This window comes from Amblyomma mixtum, chromosome 4, assembly GCF_055824585.1.
Source record: "Amblyomma mixtum isolate Tamu chromosome 4, ASM5582458v1, whole genome shotgun sequence".
NCBI lineage: Eukaryota > Metazoa > Arthropoda > Arachnida > Ixodida > Ixodidae > Amblyomma > Amblyomma mixtum.
The window spans coordinates 55,925,244-55,941,513 of record NC_143015.1 but is presented as its reverse complement, the minus strand read 5'-3'; the positions used below and the strand labels follow the sequence as shown (position 1 = coordinate 55,941,513).

At 49.5% G+C, this 16,270-nt stretch overlaps 1 protein-coding gene across 2 annotated transcripts in view; it reads left to right on the top strand.

The window, feature by feature from the left end:
- LOC149346533 (uncharacterized) overlaps positions 1-9,229 on the top strand; it is a 34,006-nt gene extending 24,777 nt beyond the window's left edge. For both annotated transcript variants that reach the window (XM_089585406.1, XM_089585405.1), the window contains 2 exons: positions 4,741-4,943; positions 9,168-9,229. In XM_089585406.1, the coding sequence (XP_089441532.1) occupies positions 4,741-4,911 (171 nt within the window). In that variant the 3' untranslated portion in view covers positions 4,912-4,943; positions 9,168-9,229. The remainder of the gene's footprint in view (positions 1-4,740; positions 4,944-9,167) is intronic.
- Positions 9,230-16,270: the final 7,041 nt, after the last annotated feature.

Here is a 16,270-nt window from a genome sequence, read left to right as displayed (position 1 = left end):
GGAAGTAGTAAGAGAATGTGTCTATTTAGGGCAGGTAGTGACAGCTGATCCGGATCATGAGAAGGAAATAACTAGAAGAATAAGAATGGGGTTGAGCGCATATGGCAGGTTCTCTCAAATCATGAATGGCAGTTTACCAATATCCCTCAAGAGAAAAGTATACAACAGCTCTATCTTATCGGTACTCACCTATGAGGCAGAAACGTGGAGGCTAACAAAGAGGGTTCAGCTTAAATTAAGGACAACGCAGCGGGCTATGGGAAAGCTGTAACGTTAAGAGATCGGAAGCGGGCGGAGTGGGTGAGAGAACACACCTGAGTTAATGACATCCTCGTTGAAATTAAGAGGAACAAGTGGGCTTGGGCAGGGCATATAATGCGAAGGCAAGATAACTGCTGGTCCTTAAGGGTAACTGAGTAGATTCCAAGAGAAGGCAAGCGTAGCAGGGGGCGGCAGAAAGTTAGGTGGGCGCATGAGATTAAGAAGTTTGCGGGATTACGTTGGCCGCATCTGGAGAAGGACAGAGTTAATTGGAGAGACATGGGAGAGGCCTTTGCCCTGCAGTGGGCGTAGTCAGGCTGATGATGATGACCATGATGATGATGATAGAGTCGCTCTTTGATGGACCAACGATGATGGCTACGTAGCTAGTCCCCGAAAGAATAAGATCTCCGGTGTTCTGTTTTTTTTTTATTTAGTGAAACTCGTTCATCGTCTTAAGAGCGGCCACGGCTCTGCCGCTGGAGCTGCCGGTGTTACTGCCTTTGCGTACATGCTGTCCGCGCATTAGTCCACACCACCTGTCGAGATAAGCTCGTTCGAACGAAAATCCGAACGATTATTACCTGGCCACATGTAGCATGTACACGTCCTGCGTGATTTGGAATCTAGTAGGATAGGCCGCTAGTGCAAACTAGATCGGGTTGGCCAATAACGAAGATAAATATTTCGGAAACGTTGAAAATGGATTCTGCAGCAGTTTAAATGCGGAGCGCTGCTGTAATGCTTTAAATTAACATGTATGCAACGATATGCAACGGAGTTTCGCCTTCGTGCTGTGACTCGAGAAAGAAAAACCTCCAGCACAAATATCTGGCAACGTGTAAAGTCTTTTAGTAAGATTTGCGTTTGTAAGACATCTGGTGTCAACTCTGTTTCGTTTTAATGAATCTCCTATATCCCTTCGCTTTCTTTGCGCAGGTACAATACGGAGGGGCCACCAAAAAGAAACAAATATTTTGGCGTGCTTTGTTTTGAAGAGCGTATAAGACAGACAAAGATTATTGCAGGAGAAGCCCTTCCTCTCAGTTGCTTGCTCCATTTCCAACAGCCACATATAGATTGTCCATAACATTTCTGACGCAGAGAAGCTGTCAGTTTTCAGCTTCAGTAAGTGCGGTTTACCAGAAGAATATCTTGCTTCAGTGAATCAAACATTTTACATGTTATGCCCTAAGAACACCTCCTTAATATCGAGTAGCTCAAGGCTTCAGTTGTCAGGAGTTTGAGCGCAGCAGTAACTCACGTGTCGTGCATCTGAATATTCGTGGGCGTTATGTCCACCACCGTTTAGATGCGGAACTGCAGCAATGTTTGGTTGCCGAGTCTATCGCATTCCTCCAGAGCACTGATTCCGCTGTGGCCACCCACATTCAACACATCCATAACACGTGGCAATTTCTGCTGCACATGGGTGAAAACGGCTAACAACAAAAAGGTTCACAATGATGTCCTCATATACGTGAAGAGCTGTCTTTGGGCGCGACCTTACGATGTCGTGGTCGATGACAGTTTATACCCCTAGGGCAAGAAACCGAAATGTTTTCATTGTCAGTTTTTTAACCACTTGCAATTTTACAGCCCTGCCAAGGGTCAGCAACTCTGTGGATGTGGCTATGTTGATCATGGGGAGATTTAATCCACGGTACCTCTTCGCTTTTTAACAAGAAAACAACCTGTGACAGGCTCCTTGATTGGCCGGAAACTTGCACGTGTTTCCCCAGCAAAACCGAAAAGGGTGAATTTCATATCAGCAAACATAGTTTGCGGGCAGACTGAGAGATGTACTGAATCCTTTACAATGCTGGATGGGTCATCCTATAGCCTTTAGACACCACATTCTTTACCAATGTAAAAAGAAACCTCATCCACGGTTTCTACGCATCTAGGCGGTTCTAACTTAGCTTGCTTTCGAAGACTACATGACATCACTCATCTTCGACGCCTTCCTGACGACACTGACATCCAAAGGACATCTCTGCGAAATCTTGACAGGACACCCGGCCAAGAAGTACGGAGAAACAGCCGGGCACATAGTTTGATATGCTTTTCGCTGTGGTTTGTGTATCGAAGGGAGGTACGCAAGAATTCTGAGAATCATGGGGTAATACCTATTCATGCCATATGTCATGTATTTCTCATCTTCAAAATCAAGCGCTTCGAATTTTATCTTTCAGCCCATACACAGCCACTGCTTCACCTCTTTACTCTGACCTAAACATTCTGCCATTGAAATGCCTCCTTAATCTTAGGTTAGGTCTTCTAATCTACCGCGCTCGCAATAATAACAATCAACTTCTCTGTTTTTCCGTATCTTTCCTTTCTAATAGCAATAACACTAGATTCTCTGAACAAAATAATATGCTTCTACCAAAAGTGAACACAAATTATGGAAAACAAACTGCTTTTTTCTCCGCCATCAAAACCTGGAATTCATTACCACTAGCAATCAAATCCGCACGTTCGCAGCCCGCTTTCTACACTTTACTAAAAAAACATCTCCTATCAACCCATTCATCTTCATGCCATGCTTAAGGTTGCCTTCATCTTATTTTATGTTCCCCACTCTGACAGCAAACGGTCATATTGTTAATCTTCTGGAACCTCTTTTTTTTTTCTTTCTCCGCCTGTGTATTATATCTGCATTTATTCAATGCCCATTGTTATCTGATGTCTTTTTGTGTTCTTTCTATTGCTCTTATGTTTTGCTATTTTATGCCTTTTTGTTAAATTATGCCCGCTAACTATTGTATAACTTATTCATTGCCGCAAATTACACTAATAGGTTTTAACTTGATTGTATACTTTTATAGCTCCTCTGCCAAACTTATGCACTTTCCTCATGTATTCCTGATGGGAGGTCCCCCAGACAGTTTTCACTTTGGGACCTCCTACTGTACTAACTTTTTTATGAAACTTACAACTCATTTGTATTTCGTTTTAATAAACCTTCAAACCTTCAAACTTATTAAAGCCTGCTGCTTGTCCATTGTTACATGCCATTAATGTGCGTGGAACATCCTTATAGGCTGCCACCTTAGCACGGTCTTCCAGGCCCCGTGAAATAAGGCTGGTGCAGTAGGCGACAAGTTTACAAACTACACAAAATTTGTTGGCTTCTTTCCTCTGCCATTATTTCTAGTTACTAAAATCTCGTTTTAAAGCGAAAGCTTGACTACACCATTTCCTGCGAGTCTCGCCTGCTCCATCGCTTTGACCTTCGGCGACCTTCAGCCACTCCTGAGATGGGCAGAAATCGATTAAGTGCGCGAGCTTCAAAAGCAAGCGAAAGGCTCATAGCTGGCATCCCTGGGACAGTAAACACCTTAAGCTACGTGACGTGGCGTGAAAGTACTGACAGACGTGTGCTACATGCGCATTCACAAAGTTGTTGCAGAAACGCGGCACTAGGCGAAGAGCTAAATCCGCCAGTCTGTTGTGCGATATCAGTGCTCCCTAAAAGTCCAAGGTGGTCGAAATTTTTCCGAAGACCTACGGCACCTCTTTCTTCCTTTGTTCTCTCAATCTTGCATTCCTGCCCTTGCAGTACTGTTCGAGTGCCCACCGAGATATTAGACCATCTTTTCCTTCTTCAAAACCAACTTTCAATTTTCATTTCTATAGATCTTCGGCGTTCATTGTGTTCATAGGCAATGACAACGTTCTAGGCTAACCAAAGGAAGTGTGCATAACTGGCTGCCTGGGATAGCAGACACCTCAATCACGATTTGAGGTGCGTGGAGGTGGCTAGAAAGGGATGTGGGTTGCATGCGTTAGCACTGACAATGTTGAGGCAGACACGTGGCATTAGAGCATTAAACCACAGCATTCATTGAGACGGCATTCCAGCAATAAGCCGCAGCATTCACTGGGTTAGCAACTCTAGAATGTCGCCTCCATTGAAATTTTATCCCGGCTGCTGCGGTTGACTTTCGATGGAGGCGAAATTCCAGAGACCCGAGTGCACTGCGAAATCAGTGCACGTTACGTTAAAGATCCCAGGTGGTCTAAATTCCCGTAGCCCTTCACTACAGCGTCCTTCATAGCTTGTGTTGCCTTGGGGCGTTAAACCATCATGTACCAAATCAAACCTCTCGCGATCAACCATTCATTTAACTGCCACCTGCCAGGGTAGCAGGGCGCGCTTGCTGCCAATCCAGTGTTCCGAACACACTCAACATTCCCGCTACACCACAGGTTCGCTCCCTAAGCAGTATAAATCACAGCTACTTTTTTTCATATAGACACTTTAATTCTCCAATCTCCTACACTCTCCTACAATCCACTGCCAGCAATGGGCAAGCACGGGTCGCATTCAGTACACTGAATTGAGCAAGCGTCTTTTCTATACTCACAAGCAGCTCTCATACGGCATTGGTTCTTCAAACACCAGAGCGCTGTGGCTTTTCCAGAAGCATTGATTATTCTCGAGGCCACGAACAGTGAACCATCTTTCTGCAGATGGCTGGGCCAAATTTGAGAAGCATGTCCCCGCATCCGTCCGAAGCAGGAACACTATGTGCCGGAGGATGGAAATCCATCGGTGTCACCCATCACGTGCGTGGTGAGGCCTCACGTTCCGGCTTCATGACCTTGGCTGCCGTGAAGGCCCCATGTGATGGCCGGCTTTGAGTGGAAGCTTCTGGCCCAACGCGACACACAAGGTACGCATGCATGTCAACTTCTCACTGAGGCAACGCATATTTCCTCCCGCACGTAGTCTAAGCCAAGCCGCCGCGGTGGCTCGATGGTTATGGTGCTCAGCTGCTGACCCGAAAGATGCGCCTCCATCGAAATTCTAGAGGCCCGTGTACTGTGCGATGTCAGTGCACGTTAAAGAACTCAAGTGGTCGAAATTTCCGGAGCCCTTCACTGCGGCGTCTCTCATAGCCTGAGTCGCCTTGGGACGTTAAACCTCATAAAACAAACCCTAAACTAAACCAGTCTAAGCCAGTGCGAGACTGAGCATATTGCCACGCAATGTGTGAACGGATTTGTGTCGCTGTCTTGCCACGTGGCCTTTAATTTGCTACTGCGCGCATGCTTTGTCTGCATGAGTGGAAATGGACTAATGCATTCTACCAAAGGTTCGAGGCGTATTCGAAAGCTCCAGGAAGTGACACGGCCCGGAGCAGGACAAAAACATCGTAAACAAACTGTGCAGCTTGGGGAAATTGTGAGTTGCATAAACTTCTTCTCAATCAGGAGTTCCCGGGGCGCAAATTGTAGGCAAAAAAGGAGGTACCCGAAAGTAAGATATCCTCAGAGGGTGTTTTGTTATTGCTAGAAAGTAAAGTTTCGCATAAGCATATTTTTGTGTAAACTTTCAAGTGCATATTCTCAATTCCATCGATCCCACACACTCGCAAAAAAATTAGCTGATGCTTAGCTTTGGTTAAACCCGGCAGATTGCATAAGCAATACTGTCGCCAGTCTGCGCAGTCAGTCCAGCTTTCGCGAGGGACCTCTCCCGTCTCGTCTTCAAACGTGCTGCTCGTCCTCCTGACATCTCCTGTGCACGTCGATTCTTCCGGGTCTCGTTACGCCTTGATTGTCCAGCAATACGACCAATGCGCTCCTTTCAGGACGTTGCTGTCGTTCTTCCGTTTGCTGAGAACGTCGTTGCTGCTTGGTTGCATTCCATCGTTCTTGACGACTGAGCGAACACGTCAATGTGGAGTCTTCACTGTTTAGAGCGTCCGTAGCATTCCATTCAGGATTATCACCGGTTTTAGACGACTGTTTCGAGAGAAGCACGACGCTCTCGTCTAGCAGTGTCCTGAGCACGTCGTTTTGCCAGGCTCTGTTCAGGTTGTTCTTGTGTCTCCGAGGCCCGTTGACGTTTCCTTGAGTCATCAAGCCGACGTAGCTTCTCCTTCTGTTTATCAGACTGGATAGCAACTGCTCCGGCAAGGCAAGCGAGCGCATTATATAAAAATACTGCGAATCTCGTCCTCCCCCACACGCCGCAGCTGGCGAGAGAACGGCGACGGCAGCGCCTCTCCTCGGCAGCTCGAAGCAGCAGCAGCAGTAGCGCGCCGTACCTACCACCGTGACCATCCGATGGCTTGAAGTGGGGGCCATCTGCAGCCGGTCTTGTTGCCATGGCAACGGCGCTCCATCTGTTCCGCGCGCCGTGCTTACTGCCACGCCTATCGCCGTGGCCACGCGAAAAGGCTGAGACCTGGCGTAATATTCTTTACGCAATAATATTTCTGGATGGAGCGCTTACAAGAATCTCTCCGCGATTTTGGATGTGGAACTTGACCTTAATTCCGGTTCGCTCCACAGTTCGACGAAAGGGAGGAACGCGGCAAAGCCTCTGACGCAAAAAGAGAGATTTATTCCTACAACAATAACGCCAGCTAGCTAGAAAGTACACTTAGGTATCGAGGTGTTCTGACTCCCCATCTAGATCGAGCGAATTTCCGCCACGCTAAAGCAAGGTAGATACTCCGAGCAAGGACGGGACGAGCCCGCAGGAATTTTCTCCCAAGAGCCGTCACCCCGCTGGCGGAAAGCGGAGCGCTGCACCGACAGTACTGCACACGACGAGTAACCCAGGCAGAGAGAGCTATCCCGTAGAAAAATATTGCTTTGAGTAGCCAACGATTATTCAGAAGATTTGCTGGGCCAAGTACCCATGTCCCTACATCCATGCAGCGCGCTGCCTTTAGAGGAGGAACCTAGCGCAGGGAAGTCGACATATGCCATCACGCGCGTGGTCAGGCAGCTGGCTTTAGCTTCATGGCCCTCGCTGCCATGAAGGCCCCACGTCATGGCCGCACCGGTGTGACTCGACACCATCCACGTGCATGTACCTACTTCTCGCCCAGCCGGTACACCAAGCATAAGAGATTAGTGTATAGCGTCATTGCAAGGCACATTACGTTGCGAACATTTCAATACTGCTACTGCCACTCGTTTTGTAAAACGAAGAGCAGTTCATGACTGATCTTTTTTCTTCTTTGTGATATCTTTAAGGAACGCTTACTGTCAACACGCATTTTTCTGTAGAAAGTATCGCAATTTGAACAGATCTGTCCTCGGGCTCATTAAAGTGGACGTGCTTCTTCTTCGAGAGGAAAAAAATTGCATAAAGAAATTATCTCAGCTATTGTTAGCAAATATTTCACAGTCTTACTGCTACTGGGGTATGGCCTACACTCCCATGATTTCAGGTCCGGTCAGTCTTCGCCGAATAGCAGCCGCCTAGTACCACCCCTTCGGAAAGCATTGCGCGAAGAGGGCGAAAGGCTTTGAGTGAGAGGTGCCTTTTGTTCCCTCCTAGCCTCAGAGTTCTCCTGGCGACAATGAGCGAGGTAGGAAAACGAGCCCGTGCACCAGTTTTAAAACCAAGCACAAGCTAAACCTAACAGAAATCGTGCAGGGATGATTTTACGTATCTATAGATGGGTCTCGAACTTGAACGCATCGTTTAATTGGAAAAAAAAATTTCTTCGGTCATTTATTCTTTTTCTGAAGCTTAACGATCGGTATAACTAGCCCACTTCCGCAAGGTAACCCTCGCAGCATACACTTTCTTGAAAATCGAGAGAAATGTCGAGGCACTATGTTACAGCCTGACTTCATGGACAAAATTTAAGGATTTCACTATGCTTTCTTCAAGTGAATTGTCTGTACAACTTTGATCTTGTCAGTGCTGTAAGTCAGAAGTTTTAAACTGACCGGAACATATCTGACTGTACATTTGAGAAAACAACAGTTTGAAAAAGCTGATAAGGATATATTTAAAATATGTGCACTCGATATGAGATTGTTGCTAAAACTGATATCAAGATATTTGCAAACTTCAGAAATAAGGCATTTGTACTTGCAGTAGCTGGAACCAGTACGGCTGCATTAAAGACGTTCATTTGTGGTCAGCTACAACTTCTGGACAACACTTGTTTCGGGGGTGAACATGAGCCCTCCAGCCTGACCACACAATTGGGAAGGGGTCGTGGGGTGGGTATAGCTGCCCATGGCCGATGAGCATGTTTTCACAATCGCTTGTTTTCAACATAACCCGCATAGTGCATTTCGACAGCAAGTTTTTTTTTTTTTCGTACGTGACTGCTACTCCAGTGTTTGAGCGCAGAAAATCTCTACCCGAATGAATGCCCTTGTAATTTATTCCAGTGCATTGCCCACGCACCTCAATATTGCAATCCATCGGGTTGTATAGAGAGATTAGCAGAGAGACTGCTGTGAGGTGCAAGGTACACTGCTGCTCGACTCGGTATGGATTTCATAGTCATCGCAGCGCACTTATTCCCGGCCACTACCTTTCAGGAAGTGCAAGATATGTCCCGTAGGCACATATTCCGAACTTTATTCCGTCCAGTATTATCCTCGCTGTTACCACAAAAGAGGCTGATCCCACAGAACTGCCCATGCATGCACTGATTTCTTGTAGCGAAACGCCTATCTGCTACAAGCGATTTTGTACATAGGAGCATCTTTTAAGCAATAAAGACCCCAAATGACATAAGTTTCCATCTGCGTCATACATCTCTTTTCTGCACACTTCATACACCCGCGCCAGTCACACATCTCGATGAAGTTCTACTTACATGCGGTAAGAATTCTGAAAGGTGTTTGGCGAGGTATCGGCCAATGCAGCAGTTAAAAGCTTGGGACAACCGGAGACCGCGCGAAGAGATGACACTTGAGTGCAGCACATGCCAAATGAACAGAAGCTTTTCTACCTCCATACTGCGGACAAATTTAGCTGCTACAATCATTATCGACTTGAGTGTACAAAAGCTCTCAAAGTCATCGCTTCATTTCCTTAGGCTACCATAAGCGTATAAAGTACACATATACGCTGTATACTTATTATGCTGTACACTTTTTACAGATATTTGTATCCTTGGTTTTCGCAGGTAGCCAGCCTTGTTGTCTTGGAGGTCGATTCTTGCACTGTGGTCCACTTCATGCACTATATTGCCACGTATCATTGCAGTGTTTGTTCGTTCACGCTCAAGACAGCAGGAAAGGGTCGTTATCACTTTTGTTCGTGGCGCGAGAAGCGACCAGACTAATCTCGATTGTTCGCAGCCTTGAAAGGCTGCATCTAGGTTTTTCCAGATTACCGTAGATGATCTTGACCTGTTATCTGGAAGTTTCCTTGCCGGCTTTAAATTGAGCGATGCCGCGAGCGGCGGACATTCGTAGATCGACGATTGACGAGCACGCTTGTTGCTTACGCCGCAACCGAGTGATTCAGTTCTTTTGCGGGCGCAAGTCAGCCCTAATAAAGAGCTTCGTTTCCAAGTATTTCTGCTGTCTTCCTGACCGCTGGACTGCCGTCACTACAACGTGACATTTGGTGGAGGTGCTGGGTAGCCTTTCATGTTCCGGACACCCCCTACAAGCCGTGACGCCAGCCCTCTGAGTCATCAACCGCAGGACCTGAGTCCAGTCCACCGCGCTAGCCGACGCCTGCAAGGGGACGCACCAGAGTTCGGGAATCTGCCGGACCCTACCCGGAAGCGAAAGCCAGCAGCAACGACCACCATGAGCTTGCCCCAGACGACGACTCCAATCATTCTGCAGCAGCCCCGGGTGCCACCAACCTTCGACGCTTCGCCTGGCGCCGACCCCGAAGAATGGCTGGAGCAGTTCGACCGAGTGGCTGTCTTTAACAACTGGGACGATGCCATGAAATTTAGGTACGTCTTCTTTGCCCTGGAGGGACCAGCAAGAGTCTGGTTTGAGAATGAGGAAGCTAGCCTCGCGAATTGGGCAACCTTCAAAGAGCAGCTTCTCAAGACTTTCACAAACGTCGTGAGAAAGGAGAGAGCCCAGCAGCTGCTACAGTCTCGCATACAACACCCAAACGAGACCGTTGCAGTGTACACTGAGGAGATGAAGCGTCTCTTCCGGCGTGCCGACTCGAACATGAAGGAAGAAGAAAAGGTCAAGCTGCTTATGCGAGGAGTTAAAGAACAACTCTTTGCCGGCCTCGTACGGAACCCACCGAAAACCGTGGCGGAATTCATAGAAGAGGCCTCCACGATGGAAAAAACACTTGACGCCCGAGCTCGCCAATATGAGCGCCAGCAGCGCGTTTTTTCAGCAAACTGCCTGGACGCCGCTAACAACGATAACCTGCGGGAGGTTATACGCCAAGTAGTACGAGAAGAGCTCCGACGATTGCTGCCAAATGGAACGCAGCCGCAGGTTTCACCACTTACTGACGTAATCCGGGACGAAGTTCAACAGGCCTTGGGTGTGACGCCGACACCCACGCAGCCTCTGCAGCCCCCAGCCATGACTTACGCCGCAGCTGTGCGCCGTCCTGCACCTCGACGACGGGACCCAAGCCCCTATCGCCCTCAGCCAGCTGCGTTGGACCGCCGCCCACTCGCCCCAACCCGCCCATCCTACGAGCGACGCGCGCAGCCGAGGAAATGCGACGAGTGGAGAACTCCCGACCAGCGCCGCCCACTATGCTTCCACTGTGGCGAAGCCGGTCACGTCCTCCGGCACTGCCCATACAGGAGACTGGGCATCCGAGGGTTCTCTTACGACGCTCCACGACCCCGACCCGGCCAGCGACCAGCCGAAATCGAGGAGTTTTTGCGTCGGGAAGAATACTCATCGCCGAGCCGCCTATCACGTTCCCCGTCGCCATCGTCCCCGCGCTTTGTTTCTCCTAGCCGAGGCTACGCCGTGCGTGGACGCTCCCCCAGCCCCCGAAGGTTAAACTAAATAAAGCAGCCTCTGGAGGTGAGGTTGCTTCTAAGCGCAATGACAAAGATCCTCCATCGACGAGTACTCAAGACCATGCCGCCACTACGACGACAACACCGACGACGACAACACCGACGACGACAACACCGACGACTACAACACCAACGACGACAACACCGACGACGACGACACCGACGACGACGACGCGGCCAGACTTGAAGCTTTTACCGCTGCCCAGTGAAGTAACGTCGCAGTACGCCCACCGCAGCCTCACTACTCGACGAAGCCGAGATCGGACACCGAAGACAACGTACAATACGAGAACGCGAACAAGTGACCTTGAAGTTACGGTCGACGGTCACGCGGTTACTGCCTTGGTGGACACGGGAGCTGACTACTCTGTCATGAGTGGCCCACTCGCTGTCCGACTCAGAAAGGTAACAACAACCTGGGATGGCCCGCTGATCCGCACCGCAGGTGGCAACCTGATTACGCCGTCAGGACGCTGCACCGCGAGAGTTGCTGTAAATGGGAGAACCTATGCGACAACCTTCCTGATCCTACAGCAATGCTCGAGAGACGTGATTTTGGGAATGGACTTCCTGAACGAACATCGGGCGATCATCGACCTTCGATCTAAGTCGATCAAGCTTTCCACGGAAAAAGCCATACCTGTTGCGACGGGCGCGACTCATCACGTTGCCTTAAACGTCCTCGATGAAGCATTGAGCGTGCCGCCCCGATCAAGTGTTCTCGTCGGCATAGGTACTGGAGACATCGAAAATGCCGAAGGCGTTATCGAGGGGAACACACAGTTGCTCCTGGATCGAGGATTGGGCGTCGCGAGGGGAGTCGCCGAAATCCGAAATGGCCAAGCCCAGGTGTTGCTAACCAACTTCACGGAAGAATACCGGCATCTAAACAAAGGTACGACGATCGCTTTCCTCGACGAGCTGGCAGACATCAGAAGCGTATTTGCCCTACCCGACCAACCCGCAGAACCATCTCACCAAGGCCATCAACCCACGTTCGACATCAACCCAGCATTACCCCGAAGCAGACAAGACCAAATACGCAGTCTTCTTCAAAGGTACACCGATTGCTTCTCATCAGCATCGAATGTGCGACGAAACCGGCTTGCCAAGCACCGCATTGTCACAGACGAACACGCACGACCACTGCGACAGAGCCCTTACCGCGTATCGCCGCTAGAACGCCAAGCTATCCGCAAGCAAGTTGAGGAAATGCTTCGTGACGACGTCATACAGCCATCGAGGAGCCCCTGGGCAGCACCGGTCGTTCTAGTGAAAAAGAAAGACGGCACCCTTCGCTTTTGCGTCGATTACCGCCGCCTGAACAACATTACGAAGAAGGATGTCTACCCCCTCCCCCGCATCGACGATACACTGGACCGGCTGTGCCACGCTAAGTACTTCTCATCGATGGACCTGAAGAGCGGCTACTGGCAAATTGAAGTCGACGAAAGAGATCGAGAGAAGACTGCGTTCATCACGCCAGACGGACTCTTCGAGTTCAAGGTGATGCCATTCGGCCTCTGCTCTGCCCCAGCGACGTTCCAGCGAGTAATGGATACGGTGCTCGCAGGCTTGAAGTGGCAGATTTGCCTAGTCTACTTAGATGACGTTGTTGTCTTCTCCTCAAGCTTTGAAGACCACCTCAGAAGGCTTCGGATAGTGCTGGAAACTATCAAGTCTTCAGGCCTGACACTGAAACCAGAGAAGTGCCACTTCGCCTACGAGGAACTGCTGTTCCTTGGTCACGTCGTAAGCAAGGATGGAGTTCGCCCAGACCCCCAGAAGACGGCTGCGATCGCAGAGTTTCCACAGCCTAATGACAAGAAGGCTATACGCAGATTCCTTGGATTGTGCGCTTATTACCGACGATTCGTCAAGAACTTTTCGCGCATCGCTGAACCTTTGACTCAACTTACCAAGGCTGACGTGCCTTTTAAATGGGAAAGGCCACAAGAGGAAGCTTTCAACGAGCTGAAGCGCCGCTTACAGTCCCCTCCTGTGCTCGGGCACTTTGATGAAAACGCCGAAACTGAAGTTCATACCGATGCAAGCGGGGTGGGCTTAGGAGCGGTCCTCATTCAGAAAAATGGCAGACAGGAGAAAGTTATCGCGTACGCTAGCCGTTCACTGTCGAGAGCCGAAGCCAACTATTCGACGACAGAGAAAGAATGTCTCGCCATTATTTGGGCCACGTCCAAATTTCGCCCCTACCTATACGGACGACCATTCAAGGTTGTGAGCGATCACCATGCTCTGTGCTGGCTGGCGAATTTGAAAGATCCCTCCGGCCGCCTTGCTCGTTGGAGCCTGCGTATTCAAGAATTCGACATAACTGTAGTCTACAAATCTGGCCGCAAGCATTCCGATGCAGACTGCTTGTCACGAGCTCCTGTCGACGCAGCACCCGAAGAGGAAGACGACGACGCTTTCTTAGGACCGGTAAGCGCCAGCAGTTTCGCGCAGCAGCAGCACTCGGATCCTGACTTGCAAAGCCTAGTTGATTATCTGAAAGGCAAGACCGCATCGCCTCCCCGAGGGTTCAAGCGGCAACTGTCGTCCTTCGTCCTTCACAATAATGTCCTCCTGAAGAAGAACTTCGCGCCGAACAGGACAGTGCATCTTCTTGTGGTGCCCAAAAATCTCAGGCAAGAAATTATGCAGGCATGCCATGATGAGCCGACTGCAGGACATCTCGGGATTGCTCGCACGTTGCACCGCATCCAGGAGAAGTACTATTGGCCACGGCTAGCTACCGACGTTTCCCATTACGTGAAAACGTGCCGTGAGTGTCAGCGACGCAAAACGCCTCCGACTAGACCAGCCGGACTCCTGAACCCCATACCACCGCCAACTAAGCCCTTTCAGCAAATAGGGATGGACCTCCTCGGCCCCTTTCCGACCTCTTCATCAGGAAACAAGTGGATCATCGTGGCCACCGACTACATGACCCGCTACGCAGAAGCAAAAGCGTTGCCTAGTGGTACCGCAACAGAAGTCGCAAAATTTTTTGTCGAACAAATTCTCCTGCGACACGGCGCCCCGGAAGTGCTCATCACAGACAGAGGAACGGCGTTTACAGCGGAGATGACGCAAGCCATTTTAAACTACAGCCAGACAAGCCATCGGAGAACCACTGCCTATCATCCACAAACCAACGGACTCACAGAGCGTCTGAACAAGACCATCGCAGACATGCTCTCCATGTACATCGACGCCGAACACAAGACGTGGGACTCCATTCTGCCCTACGTGATCTTCGCTTATAATACTGCCGTCCAGGAGACAACCAGGTTTACCCCATTCCAGCTGGTATACGGCAGGAAGCCCACGACAACACTCGACGCAATGCTCCCGCACGTTTCCGACGAAGACAACCACGACGTTGCCGCCTACCTTCATCGCGCCGAGGAAGCCCGAAGACTTGCGCGGCTTCGCATTCAAGACCAGCAGCACACCGACGCCCGACGCTACAATCTGCGCCGACGAGACACGCATTACAAGCCAGGTGATCGTGTTTGGATATGGACGCCAGTTCGCCGCCGTGGATTGAGTGAAAAGTTGCTGCGACGCTACTTTGGCCCGTACAAGGTTCTCCGTCGCATCGGCGACCTCGACTACGAAGTCATCCCCGACGGCACGACAGCATCTCAGCGACGCCGCACACGCCCGGAAGTCGTACATGTCGTACGCCTGAAGCCATATTATGAACGCTAAAGGACTGGAAGTTTTCATTGTCCGTGTTTATTTTCATTTTAAAGCATCGAGACGATGCTGCTTTGGAAGGGGGGTAATGCCACGTATCATTGCAGTGTTTGTTCGTTCACGCTCAAGACAGCAGGAAAGGGTCGTTATCACTTTTGTTCGTGGCGCGAGAAGCGACCAGACTAATCTCGATTGTTCGCAGCCTTGAAAGGCTGCATCTAGGTTTTTCCAGATTACCGTAGATGATCTTGACCTGTTATCTGGAAGTTTCCTTGCCGGCTTTAAATTGAGCGATGCCGCGAGCGGCGGACATTCGTAGATCGACGATTGACGAGCACGCTTGTTGCTTACGCCGCAACCGAGTGATTCAGTTCTTTTGCGGGCGCAAGTCAGCCCTAATAAAGAGCTTCGTTTCCAAGTATTTCTGCTGTCTTCCTGACCGCTGGACTGCCGTCACTACAACGTGACAATATGTCGGCTTACTTGTCCTGAACTTTGCAAGCAGCCTTCGTGTCGACCCTGAAGTCAGCTGGCGGGAGACACGACCTGCTGCAGTTCAGCTTTATTCTTGAGGCCATGTGGGTGAATAGTTGAGCTGAGTTTTCTTGTGTGCCTGCTTGGTGTGACAGTATAATTGTGGACTATACCAGTTAGTCTGGCACCTCCGGACGCATTAGTAATTTCTTTTCAGGAGAAATTCTAGAGGCCCGTGTACTGTGCGATGTCAGTGCACGTTAATTAAAGAACCCCAGGTGGTCGAAATTTTCGGAGCCCTCGACTACGGCGTCTCTCATAGCCTTAGTCGCTTTGGGACGTTAAACCCCATAAACCAAACCAAACCAGTAATCATTGAACTCTGACTCCAACTCTGACACCAACTTTCTGCAGCCGCTGCTACTTAATAAAATAACTTATTTAAAACGGAATACTCGAAACGTACCCACCATGATGCACAGCAAATATTATAGACTAAAAAATAAAATATTTTACTTTAGGTAAAAACTGACTCAGTGAAACTACGTTTATGTAGTGGTTGCTTCTATGCCTAAAGGCAGAAGGAAGGGAAAATGCCGGACTAATTGTCGGAAGCCAGGAGTGAGTCTATGAGCGCCCTTGCAGAGTTACATGGTCTGCGCGGCGGCCGAATCCAGACCTTGTACGTTGGCACAAGAGAGCAATCGAGGTGGCCCTTCGTACATTGCTTCCTGTTTAACCCTTTACAAGCAAGTTCTGTCAATTCGCGACACACTTGTTGCACGCCATCTACTCGTCACTATATGGAATTTATCCATAGTAAGTTTCATGTGAACACGTTCCCAACACAGAGTGCTTTCCAGTCAAAAGATTAAGTACCATTGGATTTTGTTTGCTTTGGTTTATTTGGGTTTAACGTCTCAAAGTTACTCAGGCTATGAGGGACGCCGTAGTGAAGGGCTTCAAAAATATCGACCACCAGGGGTTGTGTACCGTGCACTGACATCGCACAGTACACGGGCCTCTAGATTTTTGCCGCCATCGAAATTTGGTCGCCGCGGCCGGGATAGTAAGGTGGG